Source organism: Sceloporus occidentalis, unplaced genomic scaffold, assembly GCF_023333645.1.
Source record: "Sceloporus occidentalis isolate IW3139 unplaced genomic scaffold, rSceOcc1.0.p SCAF_31, whole genome shotgun sequence".
Taxonomy (NCBI): Eukaryota; Metazoa; Chordata; class Lepidosauria; order Squamata; family Phrynosomatidae; genus Sceloporus; species Sceloporus occidentalis.
Genome location: NW_028317011.1, coordinates 238,785 through 262,079, shown reverse-complemented (window position 1 = coordinate 262,079; position 23,295 = coordinate 238,785). Strand labels below are relative to the sequence as shown.

At 38.9% G+C, this 23,295-nt stretch overlaps 1 protein-coding gene across 1 annotated transcript; it reads left to right on the top strand.

The window, feature by feature from the left end:
- The first annotated feature begins 2,669 nt into the window (after nucleotides 1–2,669).
- On the top strand, nucleotides 2,670–22,512 carry LOC149298647 (death-associated protein kinase 2-like). The gene is made up of 8 exons (XM_089487139.1): nucleotides 2,670–2,787; nucleotides 3,048–3,096; nucleotides 3,239–3,265; nucleotides 4,298–4,450; nucleotides 6,967–7,012; nucleotides 13,050–13,139; nucleotides 21,375–21,449; nucleotides 22,432–22,512. Exons 1-8 carry the CDS (start codon nucleotides 2,670–2,672, stop codon nucleotides 22,510–22,512), a joined length of 639 nt encoding a protein of 212 aa, XP_089343265.1.
- The last annotated feature ends 783 nt before the right edge of the window (nucleotides 22,513–23,295 follow it).

Sequence of the window (23,295 nt, the reverse complement as noted above, 5' to 3'; positions counted from 1 at the left end):
ATAGTTCAAGTTACAGAAGGTCATGGGAAGCAATTCCGTCTTTACTTCCTGATGTGCCTTATGCCAACATCGTGCACAGGAAGGGAAGGAAACAAAGTTACACAGCATGCTAAAAAACAATTATTCAAAGGTGTGGAAACAATTTCACATATAGAGTTGTGAATATAATAAAATATCCACACCGCCACTGCTTGTAAGGAGGTCATTTCTATAAAATCATTGTCTTAGAATCATGGCATGGGTGAAGTAAGTGGTAAAAGGCCCTGCTTAGTGAATTATGTGGCAGTTAAGATTTGCTTGAGTGTGTGTGGTTGACCAGAAGGATATTGCATATTGTTGGCTTCCTTTAAACATAGATACTGTCTTTTTGTTGTCAAGAGCAGGCAGAGCAGAGCTCTTCACTTTATGATATAAAGAGCAAAGTATTTTGGGAAAACCCATTATCAATAGGGTGCCATTATACCCTAGTTTCAGTTTCAGTCATCTGTATAAAGATGGTGCCCTATAAGAGACAAATTGTAAGCTTGCAAGCGGGGCCCTCTCCACCTAATGTATCGGTTTGTCTTAGTCTGTCAATTCTCATCCTGTCATACCCCTTGAATATATGTATTGTAAGAAGTGCTGCATAAATTGTTGTATATAAATAAAAGATAATAAAAATAATAATAAATTATGATGGACCTTTGATTTGATTCAGCCTTAACAGGACCACACAAATCTTAGATCTTCGATGCGCTCAGTAAGACACTGATATATTCAGTCAGTGCACAATTCAAGATAGGTATCTAGGGTTAGGACCAGCCTTGTGCATTTGCGTAAAAAATATGAAGGAAGCAGTGTGGCAAAACAATTTCAGAGCAATTGAGTTATATTGAAGGTTATAAATCAACACCCACACAGCTCTACAGACAACATGTTTTGCATGTGAGCGTGTCCTACACAGACAGAACATCAGAAGGGCGCCTGTCACTAATGTGGCAGACTTTATCAATGAAATCGGTGCCCAGCTTTTGAACATTTCAGTTAGCAATAAAAGAAATATATTATAATTAAAACATCCAGCCCATGCAATTACCCCTGCATTACTGATCCCTTTAGTTTCTTACATTAAAACATTTAGATGAGTGCTGGGACCTATATAGATCTGATACAAAAAATAAAACAATGTAGCAAAAAAATAATCATTTTGTCAAATATTGTATAGTAAAGAGCAAAACAGAAACAAAGCAATAGAAAATGTATTCATAGGCACAATCAGATGAAATAAGATCAACATTCTGTGGGGAAAAATAAGCCTCTGTAAGGTCATCATGGTGCTCAGTGGTTAATATCAATGGCATGTCAGCTGGACACTGGAACTGTTGGTCCTGTTAAGCAAAATCCCTGGCAAAGTATGTGTGCAGAGCACAAAATCAGCATTGGTTACATATGAGGGATCCAAAACCTTCCCAAGGTATAAATGAAACCATTCCTACACACACGTCAGAGCTGGATTTTTTCATTACACCAGGTACCCCACCCTGCAAAGTTCCCAGGTATAATGAGTAGAGTGCAGTGCATTTAGGAGCCATACTTTGTGTATCAAGTAATAAATTTTTTCTTGCCATTAAAACAAAAGGAAATTTCTCCCTGCTAACAATCTTGTACTTCTCTGCAGCCTTTGACACTGTTGACCACCCTCCTTCTGCAAAGTCTTCATGCTTATGGCATCCATGACATGGCTCTCTCCTGGCTCAAATCCTACCTCTCTGATCATACTTTTTGCTCCTCTCCCCACCACTATCTGTTGATGTTCTTCAGGCCTCAGTTCTAGGGCATCTGCTCTTCTCTATCTACACATCTATCCTTGGACAACTAATATCTTCCTTTGTGGGGGTATTATACAGCGGGTATTTTCCTACCTGATTGTTAAGGACTTGGTCACTATTTCTCTTTTACCTTTTGTCTACTCAGTGTTTCAGGAGGAGAGCTCTTTGATTTCTTGGCTCAAAAAGAGTCCTTAAGTGAGGAAGAGGCTACAAGGTTTATTAAACAGATCCTGGAAGGAGTTAATTATCTACACACACGCAAGATCGCTCACTTTGACCTAAAGGTGAGGCAGTATAGTAAATGATCGTTTCCATAAAAGTTATATCAGTCACCACTATACATTTGTTGTAGTCAGAAGCATATACAGTGCTGGATTGGCCTCCTTGAGACAACTAGCTGTTGTGAGGGACGCATTGAAAAATCTGCATCGTGTGTTAATATATTTTTAAAAGAACAGACAATTTTAAACAAAATCCCATGTTTATGTATACATGAATTGCAAACCTGCACATCTACAATGTTGCCCTATAGAATGTGGGATGTATAAATAAGCAATTCCCTACTTTGCATTTACCCCACATGCTGCAAGGTAGCACTATACATGTTCGGGTCGGTAACATGAAATGTGTTGATGTTGCGATTCTATAACCAAGTTGGCTAAAAGAGATTTTACTACAGTGTCATCACATCACACACAAGAAGATGTTGTAGAATATGTGCGGTACACATGTTATCAATAATCCTTTTTCAGGTGGTGGGTAGTATTTGTTGTATAAGCATTGTGACAGTTTATAATTTGATTAAAACTACCAGCATATTTCACAGTTGATTGGTTTTTCTTTCCTCAGCCAGAGAATATTATGCTGTTAGATAAAACAATTCCTGTACCCCACATAAAGCTAATTGACTTTGGCTTGGCCCATAAAATAGAAGATGGAGTGGAATTTAAGAATATTTTTGGTACACCTGAGTTTGTAGGTGAGTTTTGAACATCTCCTTGGAGGGAACTGCATGAAAACGATCCAGCTAATTAGTTTCCCCATAAAAGGTTGTGACAGAATCATTTTAGGACTACTAAATCTTTTTAACTTCCCTATCTGGCATCTGTGTAATCTCTCCTAGGGTACCAGTCCAAGTTATTGTCAATTGTATTCCCAAACACGAATTATATTTTAGACATGTATAGAGACAGAAGATGTGCAGCTTTCACCTCTGATATTGTACTGTTCTTATTTTAGCCCCTGAGATAGTGAATTACGAGCCACTTGGACTGGCTGCAGATATGTGGTAAGTATTATTTACCTAGCTGTTGTAACTCCCTCCAGTCACTAAGTAGAAGAGTTGAACCAGCATGCCATGGGATGATCCCATATAGACCTGGGGCAGATGGTGTTACAGGGTGAATAACGAACTTAACATTCTTTTCCAGGAGCATTGGAGTGATCACCTACATACTGTGAGTACTGAGTTTGTATTTGTCACTGAGTGTGTTTTATGTATATTAATGCATATATATACTATGCTATGCTATATAATATACTAATATAGATATATCCACCCATACAATATATGATAGACCAAAAATATGAAATAAACTAAAATGAGCTAGCAACTGCTGTGCTCTCTAAATTATAATTAGAATGGACTGAGTTTCAAAAAAGCCATTCTCAAGTACTGTATTTAGAAAGGCTGATTTGTAGCTTGCTAGGAGAGGCTGACAAGCAGCTTGTGTGTTTGCATTCATGTGTGTATTAGGACGGTGGGAGTTGACTGGGTGCCCATAAAGGCTTAGGACAGGTGAAACTCCAAATTTAGATGTAAATGACCTCCAAGATTCTATCCTCAACCCGCATAAATTATTTTTTTCATTGTAAAGCCAAACTTAATACATTTGTTAAAATAATCTGATAAAAATATTTTGGAAAACCAGAAGGGCCGACGCTTGTTGGAATTTTGAGAATTATTGCTGGCCAGCTTTTCGGTATCACAGGCTAAAGGCTATTAACCTAATGATGCACAGTAATAGACATTCTAGATCCTAAACCAAACTTGGTGGCAAACAAAGTCTGTTATAGGCTGCCTGCACCCCCAAGTTAGATAGCCCTGATATATCTAAATATATAGAAATTCCACAATGGCACTCAAAAATCCAGGTTAATGTCTAATTCATCTTCTCACATAGCAGGGCAACCACACTAAAAATATGTACATTTAAAAACAAGCCCCGTGTCAATAAATGTGTGTTTTTTATAATTATTTTTATCATAATTTTTAGCAAACAATTTCACATTATTTAACATTTCCTTAGGTTCAGCCCGTGAGACTCCCATACCCAATGCTACTTATAAAGCAATTATATTAAATGGATTATTACATATAAGACTGTCTTTTCATGAATTATTGTGTTGAGTAGTTGAGGACTAAGTAAGTTTATATGTATGTGGCCTGTCTGCGATATCCTCGTGATTCCTATTTTTTATGTTTTCAGGTTAAGCGGGGCGTCCCCCTTCCTGGGAGAGAACAAGCAGGAAACACTCTCCAACATTACTGCTGTCAACTACGAGTTTGATGAGGAATTCTTCAGCCACACGAGTGAACTGGCCAAAGATTTTATTAGGAAACTCCTGGTGAAGGACACGAGGTGAGAGGTTAGCCGAGGAAGCACATGTAGCCAAAGTACTGGGTGCAGCAGATACAGGAACAATGCTGACACAATAAGTTTTTTTACAAGGCATTTTATGTGTTGAAATGCTATAAGTGGTCATAGTCTAAAATACTGGAGGGGTGTCTTAAATGTAATATAAATAAGTATGTCAGCATTAAGAAGGTGGTGGATAAGTGGAATAGCCTTTCAGTAGAATTGGCAGTGAATACTATGAAGAAATGTAAACATGCATATGATAGACATAAGGCTATCCTGACCAGACCAAGAACCAAGTAAGGTATGAGCATACCTGGGTACCTAATGAGCTGACCCTGCGGCTCTTTAACTATTAACCCTTTAACAGTCCATTATGCAGATCCTATGTAACGATTCATCAAATTTCTTAACCAAATAACTCTAATACTGGTCCTCATGGAAACCTTGAATTTTTCATTATTTTGAAATAATGTACATATAAACAGGGATATTAACCATGACATACTGGTAGAAAAAGCATTATTTAGGAATCTTAGATATAATTAGATTGGTGTAGTGCATGAATGAGTCAGCTCCAAACTGTGTGACTCAATGATTTAGCTACTTCACCATTAGGTAAAAGGAGTAAAAGTCCTGAGACTCAAGGTCAAACCCTAAGAGTTCCCAGGTATGGGTATGAGGCTTTACAACAGGTAGAAAAATTGGCAGATCAGATGGACAAAACAGTTCCATCAGCCATCAGCTTCTAGGTTCCTAAATGCTTGTAGTTCATCACTGCACCATTCATTTTCCATATACATCAGTGGTTAAAGCAGGAATATGGTCATACTTTTTACTGACGTAAGCTAAAACACTATATATGAAGATGATTTGTAATGTTTGCTGCCCATTTAACCCAAACACCATTTATATTGTCTTTCCCTCTGTAGAATAAAATAATTGTTATGTTCAAAATATACATTATATGACCAATAGTATGTGGTCATAAAAGTATCTGGTTTAGGTTTTTCATCCATGCTCATTGCTAACAGCTGTATAAAAGTTAGCACATAGGCAGGTATATCTGTAGACAAATGCTGTCAGTAGACTGGATTGTATTGAAAAGCTTAGTTACTTTAGACTTGGCACTGTTATAGGATGCCACCATTGCCACAGGCCACTGGTTTTCAGGGTTTTGGCTAGGCTCCTTAGTTCCAGTAAAGGATAATATTAATGCTACCCCATACAAAGATATTTTAGACAATTGCATGCTTCCACCGTTGTGGCAGCAGTTTGGAGAAGGCCCTTTCCTGTTCCAGCATGACTGTGACCCTGTGCACAAAGCAAGGTTCATAAAGACATGGTTTGACAAACGTGGAAGAAATCAAATGGCCTGCGCAGAGCCCTGACCTTAACCCCACTGAATACCTTTGGGATGACTTGGAATCCTAAATGCAAGCCAGGCCTTCTCATCCAACATCAGTGCCTGACCTCACAAATGATATTTTGGCAGAGCCTTCGCAGAAGTGTGGAGGCTGTTAAAGCTGCAATGGGGTAGGGGGGACTCCATGTTAATGCCCATGATTTTGGAATGGAATGTCCAACAAGCTCATATAGGTGTGATGGTCAGGTGCCCACATTCTTTTCGTCATGTAGTGTACTCAATCTCTTCAATGTTGCTACAGTAGTATACCATCATTACATTATAACAAGTGTTCCCGTTGAACACATCCCATGTAAAGCGCTAACACATCCCATGTATAAAAAAATATCATAATACTGTTTAAGATGGCACCTTTAAAAATAAAATAAATACATTTAGTATTGGTTCCCTTTAAAGGCTGTGAGTAAAATAATTATTGGCACAAACATCTCTCATGTGTATGGCCTGTTATGTTACAGATGAGAACAGACTTTTTATTATCTATGTGACTCTGTATACATTTTTTTTACAGATTTGGGTAGAATTTCCATTTAATCTAAGCTTACTCTTAATGTCATAATTGAGCGACAGTACCTATACAACTTTAACACATATTCATTACAATGTCAAATCATTAAGCTATATATATATCAACAATTACAAGAACATGTTATTTCATGCTGTAGTCTGTATATCATTAAATACATAACTTTTGTTGTTTTACCCTCAAATCCTAAATGCCCCTTTTTTGTTTATTTGGAAATCATGAGAAATAAAGTCTCCCACTGGAGGAGGTCACTCCATTTCCTCTGTGTCTGAACAGAAGAATGCTAAAGTGTGTTAAATGACATTTTACAGTATTTGTGCTCTAGAGCAAGTGGGCTATTAACCATATGTAACAAAAACAACGGATTCCTAAAATTACGTTTTAAAAATGAAATATAAAAAAGCATATAAGAAAGCTTCGTGACACTTTCACACATGCTAACCTTGGAGATATGCTATATGTCTAGCAAATGCTTATTGTTACATTTCTTTTATCACTTATCTACATTTTGCTTTAGAAACATGTTACTTGGACATTCTGTAATCATCGCCATGCTTTTGATTTCAGAAAGCGCCTCACCATCCAGGAGGCCTTAAACCACCCTTGGATTACGGTAAGCCCTACATCTAACAGTATCAGTGCATGAGAGTGATATTTAATAACTGGCCACTGGAGCAGTAAGGAAGGTTTGATGGCCCTTCTTGCAAACCTAGATCTTTGGTCACTTTGTTCAAAGGTTTCCAAAATTTTCAAATGCATTAATCATGTACTTCAGGTTAAATGTTACTAAGTATTATTAATCATAAACATTGAAGAGCATGTGGAAGTCAGACATTTGTGAAGAAAGGTATTTAAAGATTAATATTCAAAAAACTAATCCATAATTATATTTAATTGCCTTGTGTGTAGTGCTGCAATGTTTACCTGATACTTAAGCTGTCATATGTGCATTACTCAACATGCACATGGCGTGTGCTTGAATGTACTTGAGTATTGATGTGTTGTTTTGGGTTGGCATCTTCCACGCATGAGTTTTTGCACGGAGTGTTCAGGCATCCTTGGTACATACTCCACATTATTAATATGCTCATTTCCTGTCTGAAGACTCTCCAGTCCAAAGAGGAGACCAAAATCCATGACACTAAAAGGACAGCAATGCGGAAGCTTAAGGCCAAGCGGCTGAGGGAATATACCATGAAATCTCACTCTAGCATGCCTCCCAACAACACCTATGTCAACTTTGAACGCTTTGCCAAGGTTGTGGAAGACATATCCGCCGCAGAAAAGAGGTTTAGCACTTTGGCAGTGAATTATGACTCTTTGCAGGAAGATGCAGAGGCCCTTATCTCCATATACAATGACAAAGAAACCTGGTACAAGGAGGAAAATGAGAACGTCAGACATGAACTGTCCCAGCTCCGCTATGAGTGCCGTAAAGTTGAGTCCATGAAGAAAAATTTTCAACAGGACATGTACTTGGTGGAAACCAACGTTGGAAATCTCTCTGGAAGGTACTCTGAGCTGCAGTGCCGGTATGATAGTCTGAGCAAGGAAGTGGCAGAAGACCTTAAGTGGATCCAAGATTTAGTGCATGGGTTTCAAGGGGAGGACACAGGATACTCTTGCGGAAACTTTGCTTCTGTGTTGAATAGGGACTTGACTGAATCATTTATGGATCTACTAAATGGATCACGCAGTGAAGACCTCTTGGAAGGGTTGAATCTCAGAATCACAGACTCAAGAGTCTAGCAGAGCACATGTGAGATGTTCTCCATGAAGAGGCATCAGCGAAATAAGATAAATTTAAACCCAAAGTACCAACAACCAGGATATATCTATTTAAAGTAGTGTTTTAGATTAAGAATGTGGACTGCTGATAATCTTAAGCATTTCAATTTGAAATTAACTAAATAGTAATAGAACATAAGTATATATATATATATATATATATATATGTCATCATATGTAATAATATATTTAGTATATATTTGTTTATAATATTGAATGGTTCTGAAAATGTTGTAATTTCTTCATGTAGATATTGCTTAACTGAACTATTGTTTTGCATTTTGGTACATTGTATGAGCAAGGTTAAGTGAATGGAACCACTATCGATAAAGACTAAATTATGTAGAATAACGTAGTATGGCTGTGGCAGTTATTTTAAAGTAAATGGACACTGAGTAGAGGACTTGCGTATTTTTTTCTAAAGCTGGTAAATAAAAATAGTGGAAGGTTTCATGGAGCTCATTTTACACCCACACCACTAAGGTTTAGACAGATTTATAGATACCTCAAATCCGTCAAGCAGTATTAAGTGCTTCCAGAGACCTATATGTGACCACAAACTTTGTGCAGATGGGGCGAATATTTACCGTATATTCCAGTCCTTATAGCACTGAGGACCGATCTGTCTAAATGTTCTCATCCTATATTCTAATGAACTGTAGAAGACTAATACTGCTGATTTTGTTGCAACTCACCTCCATCCCCTTGACATTCTGGCATGCATCACTGACCCTGATATTTTCAGGAACAAATACAGTACAGTCTTGGATACTGCAGCTGTGGATACCTACAGACCCAGATATCATCACGAGGGTTGATTTAAATCAATGTTTGTGGCACACACACATTTTGCTAAAAAGAAAAACACCTCTGCGTTTTCGTATTGTAACGGGCTTTCTTTGCCTCATTATTTGATTTCAGGTTATCACGTTGATTGGCTGTGTATGTGTTTAATATGTTGCAGAAGGTTAGATACTAAGTGCAGCTTGTTCCCTGGCAGTAAAGAGTTAAGAAGTGAAGCGCCCAATTCCTTCCATGAGAGTTTCACAGTCCTATTTAGCATATTACTGAGCCTATTCACAGAGAGGAGCACTGTGACCTAAATATTCAGATGTCCTTCGTGTGAGATAAATGGCTTGTTTGGTTATACATGCGCAGTGTTTACCAGTACAGCAGGGTGCATCTGAGGAATATTATACCCACGTAGTGCCTTCTCACTCATATGTTCTGTAGATTATAGGAATTTCAATGCTACTGAACAAACTGAACCTTTTGAAATACTGATACTTAATTTTTAGTATAGAGAAAACATGCTAATAAAATGTCACTCACACCTGTTTTCCAATTAATGATGATGTCCAGCAATGGTGAAGGTGTAAGCAGCACTGCACCTTGCCATCAGAGAGCTAGTGCCTTAAGGTGTGATTATAAGAAATGTAAAGATCTGCTCGGCATAGAAAAGACATGTGACTAAGCAAGACATTTATAATATCAACCTTGCTATCAAATGGCCATTATAAATGTACTGGAATATAAGGAATATTGTACGCAGCTTTTCGTTGTTAAGAGAGAAAATATGTACATTTTAAGGGGATGGATTGCTGCAGACAATAATCCTTGTTCTATTTATTTTTTCTGACACAAATACTAAGTCCTGGAAGTTTAAAGCATTTTTCGTCCATGTCTCTACTCTCCCATCACAGCAGTCCCCACAGCCCATCAGATTCTTCTGTGAGCCCTTGATAAAAATGTTAAATGTTTGTTTAAATAACAAAAATGTCATAATTTTTTTCAAAATTGTGTAGACTTACCTTTTATTTTTTCATGTCTATAGAGCATCCTTTTTTAAAAACAATAATGATATCAGTGCATTATGCAAGATTTCAAGACTATCTAGGTCTCTTCTTCCGGCATATTGTATATCTCCCCCCGATATTGCTCATACATTTATACAGCAAAGTGCAGACAGTCCTAGCAAGGTACAGAGATTGTTAATCGTGATTACATTCCTGTAGCGATGTGAAAAAGAAAATGCAAATGTGCTATTGGTGTGAAATTTAGCATTTGGTCACTTTTGGTGTTGTAGCTGGCAACAGAATATGAGTCCATGTGTGAGATTTATTGTGGGGATAGTGTAAGTTCTTTATCAGTATCTAGGCATGAGTTTGTATTCCCATATCTTCCTTTCTGTCTGGATCAGGAAATTCCCCATTAATATGATGCCCCTCAGATCTTTGATACATGTCCATTTTGGCAGAAGCCATCTCCTGCAGGTGTGTCCGTCTTTTTTCTATTCACATTATGTCTATGTGAATTCATCCACCTTCCTAGGATATGTAAATGTTTACTTATGGATTATGGGCACAGCTATGGGAACACGGATGGCACCACAATATGCCAACCTATTTATGGCCAAACTGGAGGAACAATTCCTGACTACCTGTGATCCCAAACCCCTAATCTACCTTCCCTACATAGATGCAAGGCTGTTACATCCCGTCCAAATTTAAAATAGTTAAGTATGAGCTCCATCAGTGTCAGTATTGCTTAATTTGGTATGTTGCCCTGTCGCAGGTATTTCTGGCATGCTTTTAGTCCATCATTGTGGGGAATGATGGTATAGAGGGATTCAACATCTATAGTGGCTAGAATGGTATTTTTGGGGAGGGGAAGCCAGCTAGTTTATTGAGTTTATTCTGGGTTTTTTTAACAAGAGGTTTCAGGATGTTTTCCACCCAGCCGGAGATGTTTTTTTGTGAGTGTACCATCTGCTGATATTATAGGCTTTCCAGGGTTACCATCCTTGTGGGTCTTGGGAAACATATAGAAGGAGCCTATTGTTTGGTTCTCTGGGATTAGTTCTTTTAAGTATGAAGTGTTGCTATAGGGCAGGTTGGTGAGTTTGGTTTGGTTTGGTGAGGTCCTCCTTCAGTTTGACGTAATGTCTGTTATCAGACAGCTGTCTATGTGCCTCTCCTATGTAGTCACTCATGCTCATAATGACTATAGCTCCTCTTTTATTAGTTGGTTTTAAAATAAGGTCTTGGCTAGTTTTTATTGTGTGGCCTTTTGTCCTTGTATTCTTGTTTAACGTTTCTGAGGTGATCCTGTGTCTGAAGTTCTCTGTTTAGTGGCATGTGTCCTGTGGGATCCAGGTGGACTTCTTTATGTTTTTCCACTGCTGTGCTTTTGTTTTGTGGTTATACATAGATCGTTATCGCTTTTGTTGTAGAAGTATTCTCTGAGTTTTCTGAAAAATTATTCCATGTCACTGCATGGCTCTATTTTGTCCATGTTTTTTGGGGGGGCCAAACGACGGTCCTTTGGATGGTACAAATTGTACCTCTTTGCTTGGTTTGTATGTTGAGAAGTTAACAACACAATTCTTGTAGCCTGGTGTAAAAGCAATTTGTAACTGTGCTCTGGAATCTTAATTAATCACAGGCTTTTTGTGCATTGAAGTGAAGGAAATGCACATACATGTGATGTTGAAACCCACCCACTAAGAGTTGAACATTTCTCTTAGGCCACCTTTATTTCTAGTAATTGATAAATAGTTTCTTCCACGCTTACTTATTTTCCTCATATTCCCTTCTCTGTGTGTATGAACTTGACAACCAGGGCCGGCCCGACAATGGAGCCAAGTGGGGCAACCGCTCCAGGCGGCACTTTTGAAGGGGCGGCACTTTGCCGCCCCAAGCCTTTTTGGGGCGCCGAGTGGTTTTCGCTTACCAAGCTGTCAGTACCCGCTCGGCGCCCCTCTCTCTCTCCTCTGCGGCGAGTCTCCCTGTTCGGTCTCGGTGCCGGCTTGTAATGCTGAGTGCCGGAAGATTTCCGGCGCTCAGCATTACAAGCCGGCACCGAGACCGAACAGGGAGACTCGCCGCAGGACTGCTGAAAGGTAAGTACAAGGGGGGGGGACGGAGGGAGAGGAAGGGTAGATAATGGGGGGGGCGGCAGGGACGGAGGGAGAGGAAGGGTAGATAATGGGGGGGGGCGGCAGGGACGGAGGGAGAGGAAGGGTAGATAAGGGGGGGGCGGCATTTTAAAATTCGCCCCAGGCGGCATTTTGCCTTGGGCCGGCCCTGTTGACAACTGTGACTATGTCTTGGTAAGGATATTAATCTACTAAAGGAGAATTGGTCAATGTTCTGACTGAGGCAATACGCCTCCTTCCCTGGAAGTGAGAGCTGAAGACAGGAAGCCAAGAATAGGTTGGGGAATGTTAGCAGAGGCCATTCCAGCTCTAAATATAGAATTTTAGGGCTGAAGTGTCCTGCCAAAGCTTGTGATATGGATTAGATTAAAATTGTGCATTTAAAGCAAACACTAGCTACATTCCTATAAAAATATTGTATTTGTGTATATGTGTGTTAACATGGCGTTTTTTACATCTATACATTAGTTGTATTATATTAGATATATATAGTAAGAATGGATCCAGGGTAAGTAAAAGCAAAGCGATAATTATTTAGAAAATGATTTTGGGATTATTTAATTAATTTTAATGATAAATACTTTTACATCATTAAAGTGTATAAGAATATGTTAAAGACTACTGATCTGTTATAAACTGTAACACTGTTTTTTTTTTTGACAAGGTGTGGTTTGCAGCAAGATTAAAAAGCTCAGGTCTCTTCAGAAGAGAAATTTGCTGGAATCTGTCATATCCTCAGGTCATGCTGTGTCTCGTTGAAGCTCTTCAGAGCTCCTGAATGAGTCAGATGTTCTGAGTGTATGAAATAAGACATGCAGAGGTGCTTAGGTCATGTACTACCAACAGAAACCAAAGCACCCTAAGTGTAAACTGGCAGTTTATTTTATGTAGACGTTTAATGCATATTTTGGTCCGTGTCTTTCAGCCAAAAGATAAGTGCCAAATCCTTGTAAGGAAAAAGTCTTTGATAAATTTGGAGAACTTCAGGAAGCAGTATATTCGGAGGCGCTGGAAGGTAAATAATCATCATAGAATTTCTCTGCTGTTCATTAATGTATTTGCATTATTTTGGTTCTGTTGTTAATTATTATAACTCATTCATGTCTTCTTTCGGACAATAACACTGGTAGCCCCTTGCATTTTGTTAACACCATACATATTACAAATCTGACATTCCTTGATATGTAATGTAAATCTTTTTCCAATTACACCCACCAAAGATCCTGGTGGTGCACCCTATCATAGAGTAAAGCAATTACATTTTAATTTCAATAAATAAAGTGCCGAGTATATTTTTTGCCAACAAGCATGGATTTATTATAAATGTGTGTATATATATATATATATATATATATATATATATGTGTGTGTGTGTTCCATATAAATCACCAATCACTCACCTTCATCAACCATTTCTCGTGCACATTGCCAGTACTATACTCCTACTGCCTTTCATCTACAATTGCATTCTAATGAAAATGTAGCTTTTTTTGCGTGCAGTGCTTGAATTTGATTAGTCATTTACTATTAAATGCCTTACAATTTACATCTGATCCCAATATACCAAACTCAAAACATATTATCATATTAACGCCTACAATGTTTTCTTCGGCCCTAACCGAAAATACCGATATTGCCTGTTTTAACCTCTCCCTGCCTCTCCTCTCATAACTCATATCAGTAATTGAAGTAAAGTATGCAGTAGTAAGATTACATTGTTTGCACTGTGTGTTGGGTCAAACATTAAAAGAAGATGTTTGCAAGAGAAAGCAGATACACAACCTTCTTCCCAGTTTATATCTGTGTTTGGTAAAATTTGCTTTATTGGAAACAGTATCTTTGTAGATAAAAGATCTGAGAAGAAGGGAACAGATAACAGGTCAACAAATGTCATGCAGCAGAAAATATCCAGCCTGGTTGGTTGGATTACCTGAAGAGCAGACTCTTTGCTAGGAACATGAGATTATCTAGAGAAATAGTGATCATTCTTGTGGAACTTCTGAATCCAGAATATCCTGGATGCAAATCAAGAGCACAAAACCCTGAACTCTGAATGTTTTGCAATCCATGCTATGTCCCTCTTGGTAACTGATAAGATTCCAAAACAGCAATTTAATCCCAAATCCAAATATTGTTTTGTTTATGAAATCACTGCAGGGTTGTGAATGTTCTGACATTTACTGTACTGTATTCTTTGATGTCCTAAGGCATTCGAAATTTAACCACCACCCTAAATATTGTGTATGAGGAGGAGCCAAGATTTACTTCTTATTGGCCTGGGGTGAAGATTGTCCAACAGTCTTTCAGAGTGCAGAGAAACATGTGGTTACAAACATACCAGACGTTTGCTAAATTGCATAATCATGTGTGTTGTGTAATAAGATAACATCACAGCAGACAATGAACAAGGAAACTAGGCGCTTTCTGTGTCAGAAATGAGAACATCAAACCAGTAATAGGCATATCCTTGAAAAATAAATGTTCAAAAATGTACCAGGACAAACTGTACAGTGCTAGGTTTACTGCTTAACACACTAATCAGTAAAGTGCGTGCCATGTCCGTCATGTCGAATGATATAGGGCACAAGATGAATATAATTATTCATTACATCTGTAAATCCATAAAAGAAATAAAGTTGTCAATCTTGTTTGCCTATATATGAAACCTAGTACCAGGACAATTATCTACCCGCCCCCCACCGGTACTTACCCTTAAACAGTCCTGCGGCGAGTCTCCCTGTGCTGCCACGGTGCCGGCTTGTAATGCTGAGCGCCGGAAATTCACGTCACTTCCGGCGCTCTGCATTACAAGCCGGCACCGAGACCGAACAGGGAAACTCGCCGCAGAGGAGAGAGAGAGGGTCGCCGAGCGGGTAAGCGAAAACCACTCGGTGCCCCTCTCTCTCTCTCCTCCGCTTCAAAAAAACCAAAAAAAAAACCGCTTGGGGCGGCAAAGTGCCGCCCCTTCTGAAGTGCCGCCTGGGGCAATTGCCCCAGTCGGCTCCATTGTAGGGCCGGCCCTGCGCCCCAGGCAAGAATATTATTTGTCAGTAGACTTGTGCATTCGTCTTCGGGCGAACATGAAAACGAACACGAAGAGTGCGTTTTCGTATTCGTTCCGAAGACACGCCGAAGAGAAGACAGCGGCGGTAAAACCTAGGCGAAGATGAAGACACACACCACGAAGATCTTCGTGATCGTCTTCGTCTACCATTCTTCCCCCCCCCTTCTAACTTACCTTGTCTTCGCGGCAGTTCACGGAAGTGGAAATTCGCAGGTTCGCCGTCACGGGTTACAGGACAGTGCGAATGAGCCTATTGGTCACCTACAGGGACCAACCAATTGGTTGATGCCAGAGGAAGACCCTGCAGGTGACCAATAGGCTCACTCGCACGGCCTTTGTAACCCCTGAAAGCGAACCTATGGATTTCCCTTCGATGCTGCGTTAGATAACAGGAGCGGAAATCCGTAGGTTAAAGGGCCGTGCAAGCGACTTGCTTAGCCTAAAAGTCAGACTTTTAAAACCCCAATGCTGCAACTTACCCGGCACATCCCACTGGTCTCCCTGTTCAATCAGTTAAATGTCCGTACGAGCGACTTTATTGGTCGTTCGTACGGACATTTAACTGATAGAACAGGGAGACCAATGGCATCTGCCGGACAAGTTACGGGACCAGGAGTCTGACAGTCTGTACGAGCGACCCTATTGGTCGCCAGCAGGGGGCTCGTCTGCCATCAACCATTGGCAGACGAGCCCCCTGCTGACAACCAATAGAGTTGCTCATACGGACATTTAAACTCCTGGCACCAGAGCTGCTGCGGTACGCGGTAACCCCATATTAACCCCTTAACCGGAAAAAACGAAGAAAAACCGAACACGAAGAATGTCCACGAATATTCGCCCGAAGAGAAGACAGGAACAGGCGAATATTCGCGGAATACGAAGATTTTTTTTTCCTCGAAGACGAACAAGAAGAACCCCCTGGTGCCCAAGTCTATTTGTCAGCCTCTTTTTAAACTCTGCCTGGTACCAATAATTGCTGTTAGTCCTGTCTAATGCAAATGTACATTTGACTGCCTAAATCTGTAAACACAATTACATGACTTTATTTAGTATACTAAATAATAAAATGTCACATTTAGTGACGGATCCATTTTAAGTGTAAAATGTACCGTATTTCCCCATGTATGACGCACCTTAATTTTGGGGCCTGAAATTTTAAAAAATGTATTACATAAAGTTATTGAACTCAAGTTTTATTCATCATAAAATTCATCCTCATCATCCCCATCACCCCCATCCATTAACTGCCCCTAAATTAACCCTAAAGACCCCATTAATCATAACTGTCCCTTAATTAACCATAAAGACCCCATCAACCATGACTGTCCTTAAATTAACCCAAAAGGCCCCATCAACCATAACTGCCCCTAAATTAACCCTAAATACCCCATTAACCATAACTGTGCCTAAATAACCCTAAACACCCCATAAACCATAACTGCCCCTAAATTAACCCTAAAGGCCCCATCAACCATAACTGCCCCTAAATTAACCCTAAAGACCCCATGAACCATAACTGTCCCTAAATAACCCTAAACAGTGGCGACTCTAAAAACAATATATAGGGGGGGCACACAAGATACCACAGTCAAACTGGGGGGGCATTAATAATTTCCACCATTAAATCATACCACTGAAAAAACATATATAATGTGCTATGGAATGATACTTTTGTTATTGGACAATACAATACTTGATCATTCAACATGGGAAGCCTAAAGCCACAATTTAGTACGACTAATCATTGAAATAAATATTATAGAGTAAACAACACAATACCTTAACTTTTCCACTACATGATTTCAGGGCCTAATATTAGACCCTGCTGCCGATATATATAAATATTAGATCCTGTTGCTGATATATATATATATATTAGCCCCTGCTGCCCATATATATTAATGTTAGCCCCAGTTGCCGATATATATATTAATATTAGTCCCTGCTGCCGATAGCAGGTATAGATCAACACATTAACACACAAACCCAGCTTTGCATGTATAGATCAATTGAAATTCACTTGTGATCTCAGCACTGAAGGTATATATCAAATAAACAGAATCAGACATACAAATCCTGTATTTGCAGGTATACAATAATAATATATGAAACGTAGCATAGCAGATTTGGATCTACAGAATAACACACAAACCCAGCTTTGCAGGCACAGATCAATTGGAATTCACATAAAAACGGCATTAAAGGTATATTTAAAACCCCTTAAATTACAGGCATAGATCACAGTTTTTACACCCCAAAGCCAGCCCTGGCGTCCACACTGCCCACATAGAACCTGACCAGCACCCAGATAACACACATAATATTTGCCATCTTTGTCCTCAAATAGCCCAGCGCAAGTCAACTTTGTCCCCAAACAGCCTGGCCTGTGCCATCTTTGTCCCATATACACCCTGCCTGTGCCATCTTGGTCCATCAGGCTCAAACATTCTGCTAGTGCCATCTTTGCCCTTCCACAATTATACATCTATGATACACACAAACACATTTATTCATGCTCTCCCTCATTCAGACAATTCATCCACACATTAACTCATGCTGTCCCTCATTCAGACAATTCATCCACACATTAAACTCATGCTCTCCCTCATTCAGACAATTCATCCACATATTAACTCATGCTCTCCCCCATTCAGACAAATCATGCTCTCCCTAATTCAGACAATTCATCCACACATTAACTCATGCTGTCCCTCATTCAGACAATTCATCCACACATTAACTCATACTGTCCCTCATTCAGACAATTCATCCACACATTAACTCATGCTCTCCCTCATTCAGACAATGCATCTCAATCATTCACACTTTACTTCAATTCAATATTCTTACTACCCTCTTTCTCACTATGTACCCCCACTCCCTCCCTTATCACTTTCTACTCCCACTCTCTCCCTTATCACTTTCTAACCATTCTGCCTCCCTTATAACTTTCTAACCCTTCTCACTCCTCTCCCCCTTTGTATTTCACTCACCTTTAAGTCCTGCGGCCGGAGAACGAGGCTTCCATCTTCCTGCTCTGCCACGGCTGCTTCACTGCTGGGCGCCGGATATGACGTCATATACCGGCGCTCAGCATGAAACACCGGCACCGCGACGGAGGTAGAGGCGTCGTGGAGGAGACTGAGGGGGGCCGAGTGTTTGAGGCTGCCCAGAACTCCGTTCGGTGGTTCCAAATTCGGCGGGGGGGCAAGGAATAACCTAGGGAGGGGCAATTGCCCCCCCTGTAGCGACGCCACTGACCCTAAACACCCCATGAACCATAACTGCCCCTAAATTAACCCCCACCTCCCCTAACTTTCAGCAACCCAAATATTAATGTTATACTTAGATAAGTTGCTGAGCAGTGTGGACACTATAGGAGGCGGGGCCAATCGTCAATGTGACTGCAGGGAGGGGCTGGAGAGAAGAAAGGGGCGGGGCCAATCATCAGAGTGAACGCAGGGAGTAGTAACTGCAATCTACAATCCACAATCTACAACCACTGTATAAGACGTACCCAGTTTTTAGACCCTGTATATTTTCGAAAAAAGGTGCGTCTTATACATGGGGAAATACGGTATTTGCCTTTATACTTTTAACAGAGGCTATTTAGGTAAGTATAGTTAACTATTGATCTATGTGGCATTAAGGGATAATTCTTATTAGTGAGGTAGTGTTTTTTTTTTAAATCCTTTCTAAGACTATTGAATTCAAAACTCTGCATATGGTCCCCATACCTTAACATTGCACAATGATACATTTCCAAGTTATGAAAGCGTATTGCAATGGTTTGATCTCTATCTTTGCCATGTGTGCAAGCAGCAAGAGACAAAGAGAAAAAAAAAACAACCCTTAAATATGTGCAGTGCTTACAAAATAAACTCCTCAGTCTCTTGTTTTGTAAGGGTGTACTTAGTTTGTAACACATGGCTTCCCCATTTTGGCTTTATGTCTGTTGGATAAATCATGACACGGTGTAATATGTCATGTGTTGTTGTTCATCTGAGGTTGTATTTACCTAATTTCTGGCTAAGGAACAGATGATTGTTGTCATTTCCTGATATGTAAAACCATAGAATTCAAAGAGGGTGTACTTTATTTTTCACACAACTGTATATAGTTTATAAAGATCATCCCATCTCTTTAACCATTCAATGTCTATGAGCAATGCAATTGGAGACATGTTAAATTCATGATTTTAAGGCAAGTGCTGCTGTTAATAATGTTTGCAAAACACGTAACACGTCATTGTACAGTGCATTGTGTGTATGCATATATAAGAACTTGCTACTTCACAGAGCCGAAAAAACAGATGTTAAGTTGTAAAATTCTAACTGTTAAAATGTCTGCCTTTGAACAGCAAAAGGCAACTGACAGCTTAAACAGTCATAGCATGATCTATTCTCAGGTATGTGCCCTCAGATCATGAGGGAAGGGTGATTTCTAAAAATACAACTATTATGTCCTGATACAGTAATAAGGTATATTTAAATTTCAAGATGTCCTATGCCAAAAGTTGAAAACTAGTCTATGTATAAAATAAGTGATTAAACTGGAAATTCTAAACAATTGGGGGGGCTTAACTCTTAAAGATGAATATGGTACAAACATTTTCTGACTTACTCCAATAGTGACCTACCGAGGCTATTACTTGTAGTACCATGTTAAGAGCGATTGCTCTGACGCTGCAGGGATTTGTTAGGCGCTAGGTGTAGAAATAAACCTCTAAGGGCATAGTGTGTACACATTTTACAACTTGTCAAGAAAGAATTGTCTTTAGGGTGTACTTATTATAACCAGGGAGTTTGCAAGATAGTTGAATATTTCGTCTTCACTATGATTGGCGTCACTATGGATTATATAAAGCAAACTTTAGTAAGATTCACTAGCTGGAAGGACCATCACTCAACAGTGCATATGTATTGTGCAAAGGTCTCTTACTGGTTTAACTATGTATTGCATAGACCAAGGACAGCCATTTAGTCAGATGAAGCTGTACAAGTTTTGAACTTCATAAAGCATAGTAAAGTCTGGAAGTTTATCACACCTGAAAATGCGCTTGTCTGTATACAATTACAACCACAGATCCCATACAGGAACAGGAACAGAGTGGATTAGTAGCAAAAAGATTGAGGAAATAAGTATGAGAACATGAATTAAGAGAACAATGGGTTGAGATAAATATGGAGAACATCCTTTTACTGTAATTTAATGGAGCGCCTAAAGTTAAACACATTCTATGATTACAAGAGAAGGCTGTTTGGGGTAATATATGGATGTATTGACAAAGAAAAATATTTGCAAATTTGTCATGTCAAAAGACACACTAATCTATCCTGTTGGTGTGATTAGATTTATATTAATGATCTTGTTCTTTGATACTCTTTTACCGTTTCCTTTGGGGAAATCCTACTTCTTTCTGACTGCCATATGAAGGGCAAACTGCTGACATATCTATATGGAAACAGGGGTAAAGGCAAGGATAACAAGCATGAATGAACTGATGGGACATATTAATCAAGGATTAATGTGCAAAATTTGGTTCAATCAGCAGGAACATTCTGTTACAAGGTTTTTATTTTTTTCCAGAATGAAACTTGTTAAATATAAACATGACAATGTTTAATATTACCTATATAGTCTCTATATATAGTCTCTATATATAGTCTCTATACATGAGCCATTGTTTCTTATATACATATACATGTCACATCTGGCTGACCAGCACATTTAAAGCACTGCCCTGTGTTATGTGGAATGTAAAAACTCATGTAAAGCAATACATATAATAAGTTATACATCCTGGATACTGCAAGAGAGCGGTATATGTGTGCTGGTTGTACAGATCTTACCGAACCTATATACATCCAAGTAAATATTTCTCCCCATGAAAGTACATTTTGTTACTATTGTTTTTAAATATTGTGAAGAAGTTTGAATTTTCTATACTTAAGTGCCTCAAATAATACTGAAACTCCGTGTGTCTAAAAAGCATTCTATTACCAACAATGAAATAAATACATATAACTCCTATTCTCCATAATATCTTCATTCCTCTATAGCCTCTCCCTACACCACTTTATTTTTATGGCGTGTAACTAAATCTCCCGGTTGGTACTAATCTTTAAAAGTCATTGTGTTTGCCTGCTATTGTTTCTGAATGATGTGGTTTCTTCTTCTCCACAGCTTTCTTACAGTGTTGTATCCCTTTGCAATCACCTGAGTCGATCCCTCAAGAATAAAGTTTTGAATCCAGAAGATGTTAAACCGGTAATACACGCTAACATTATGGAAATGATGTGTTACGTTGCAGTGTATATCTCCAGGTGTAGGGGAGGTAAAGGATCAGAAACAAGCAGAATTTTGGTACTGAAAAAATAATCCATGAAAATGCCTCAATGATCCCTAGGAAGAACAAGACAACAATGTCATCCTCATTAAAACCCCTTGCATTTGGCTCTGATAGGCAGAGGATGCAGATCAAAGACACACTGAAGGTCCATCCAGACCTTATGCATCTGTTTTTTACTTTCTACATTTTAGTGCCAGAATAGGCTTTTTAAATCTCACGTCTCCTGTGTACTTTGTGCCTAAGCAATTAAAGATTGTACTCGTATTGTTTTTGAACTTTTCCTCATTAAAAAATGTAGGGCAAATTAGCAACATTTTTGGATGTGCTAATGAGTGCGTTCTGACTCCCACATAACTCCTGTTCTGTCATATTAGTGTGTGTATGTCATGAAATACTAGACAGATTCTTTTATGATCTGTTGAGAGTTAAAGTCGGGGGTTGTGTCACTTTTTAATTTGTGAGGCAAGCAGTTTTTTTGCTTAGCAGGCAGCATCTCTGGGTCTACTTTTGCCCGCAGTTGCTCATGAATTGGGGTGCACCTGATGAACAGTCTAATATGCCATTAATTGTATCAAGGAACCTTCATATTATTATTATTATTATTATTATTATCTTTTATTTATATAGCACCAGCAATTCACGCAGCGCTTCTTACTATACATATATTCAACGGGTATGAGAAAACAATAACTAACAGACTATCACAAACCGATACACTAGGTAAAGAGGCAAGCTTACCATTTACATCATGATGAGTTTACTTAATGAACAGGGCCTCATATCTTTCAAGATTATCCTAGACATTTTTGGGCATTAGTTGAATATTAGATTTTGCTCGCCGTTGTAGATTGTTTTTTTGTATGTGAAAGCATTCATGTTTTGTTTTTTCAGAGAAACTGTGAAAGCGATGCAGAAGATGAAACAGTGAAGAGGAAGCCTATACGACCCAGAAGAAGGAGCAGCACCTCCTGAGTCATTTTCATGCTGCAAAGGATTCCCACGAAGAAGGTCAATGATCTTCTGTGAAGGTCAAAGGAAGACAGGACACAGGAATGGAGGGATGCTGGGCATTCAAATATGACACGCTGCATTGCATTAATTAATACATTTACTGTTCAACTATGTTAATTCCAAACTCAACTGAATATGAATGACTCATTAACACAAATGTTTACATTGAAAGTCTTTATATTTTTACCATTTATTCATTTTTTCTCTCAAAAAGTAAACTTTTTATCATTGTTTATTGTTGGTAATGTTGCTATGTGTTTATTTAGAATATACTCATTATTTAGATATCGTCATAATCTAGATGGACATGTATTATAGTTTACAGTTTTCAAATAAATTATACCTAGTCGTATAACCTTTCCGTCTTCTTTTGTTCTTTAAATACTGCTTTTTCAAACCGGGATGTATGTGGTTGATGAACCTATATGGAATTAATTTATATACAAGTAACATACCAGCCCTGCATTTCTGATCACGGTGTGTGTATTGAGTCAGCATTATCAAAACCGTTGTAGGGTGTTATAGACCTTGCGGTGCCTTCCGTCCTTATCATTAATCTTGTTGAAAGGGAGTGCCCAAACGAGGTACTTAAACACTTTAAAGTGTGCCAGTGTTTGTGCTGAGCACCAACAGATGGGCATTGTCAGCTCAGAGCCAGTGATGCTGTCAACTGCTGATGGAAGAGGGTCTGTAGATTCTTATAATGTCTACAATCCATGATCCCTATTCTGAGTTTGGTCATGG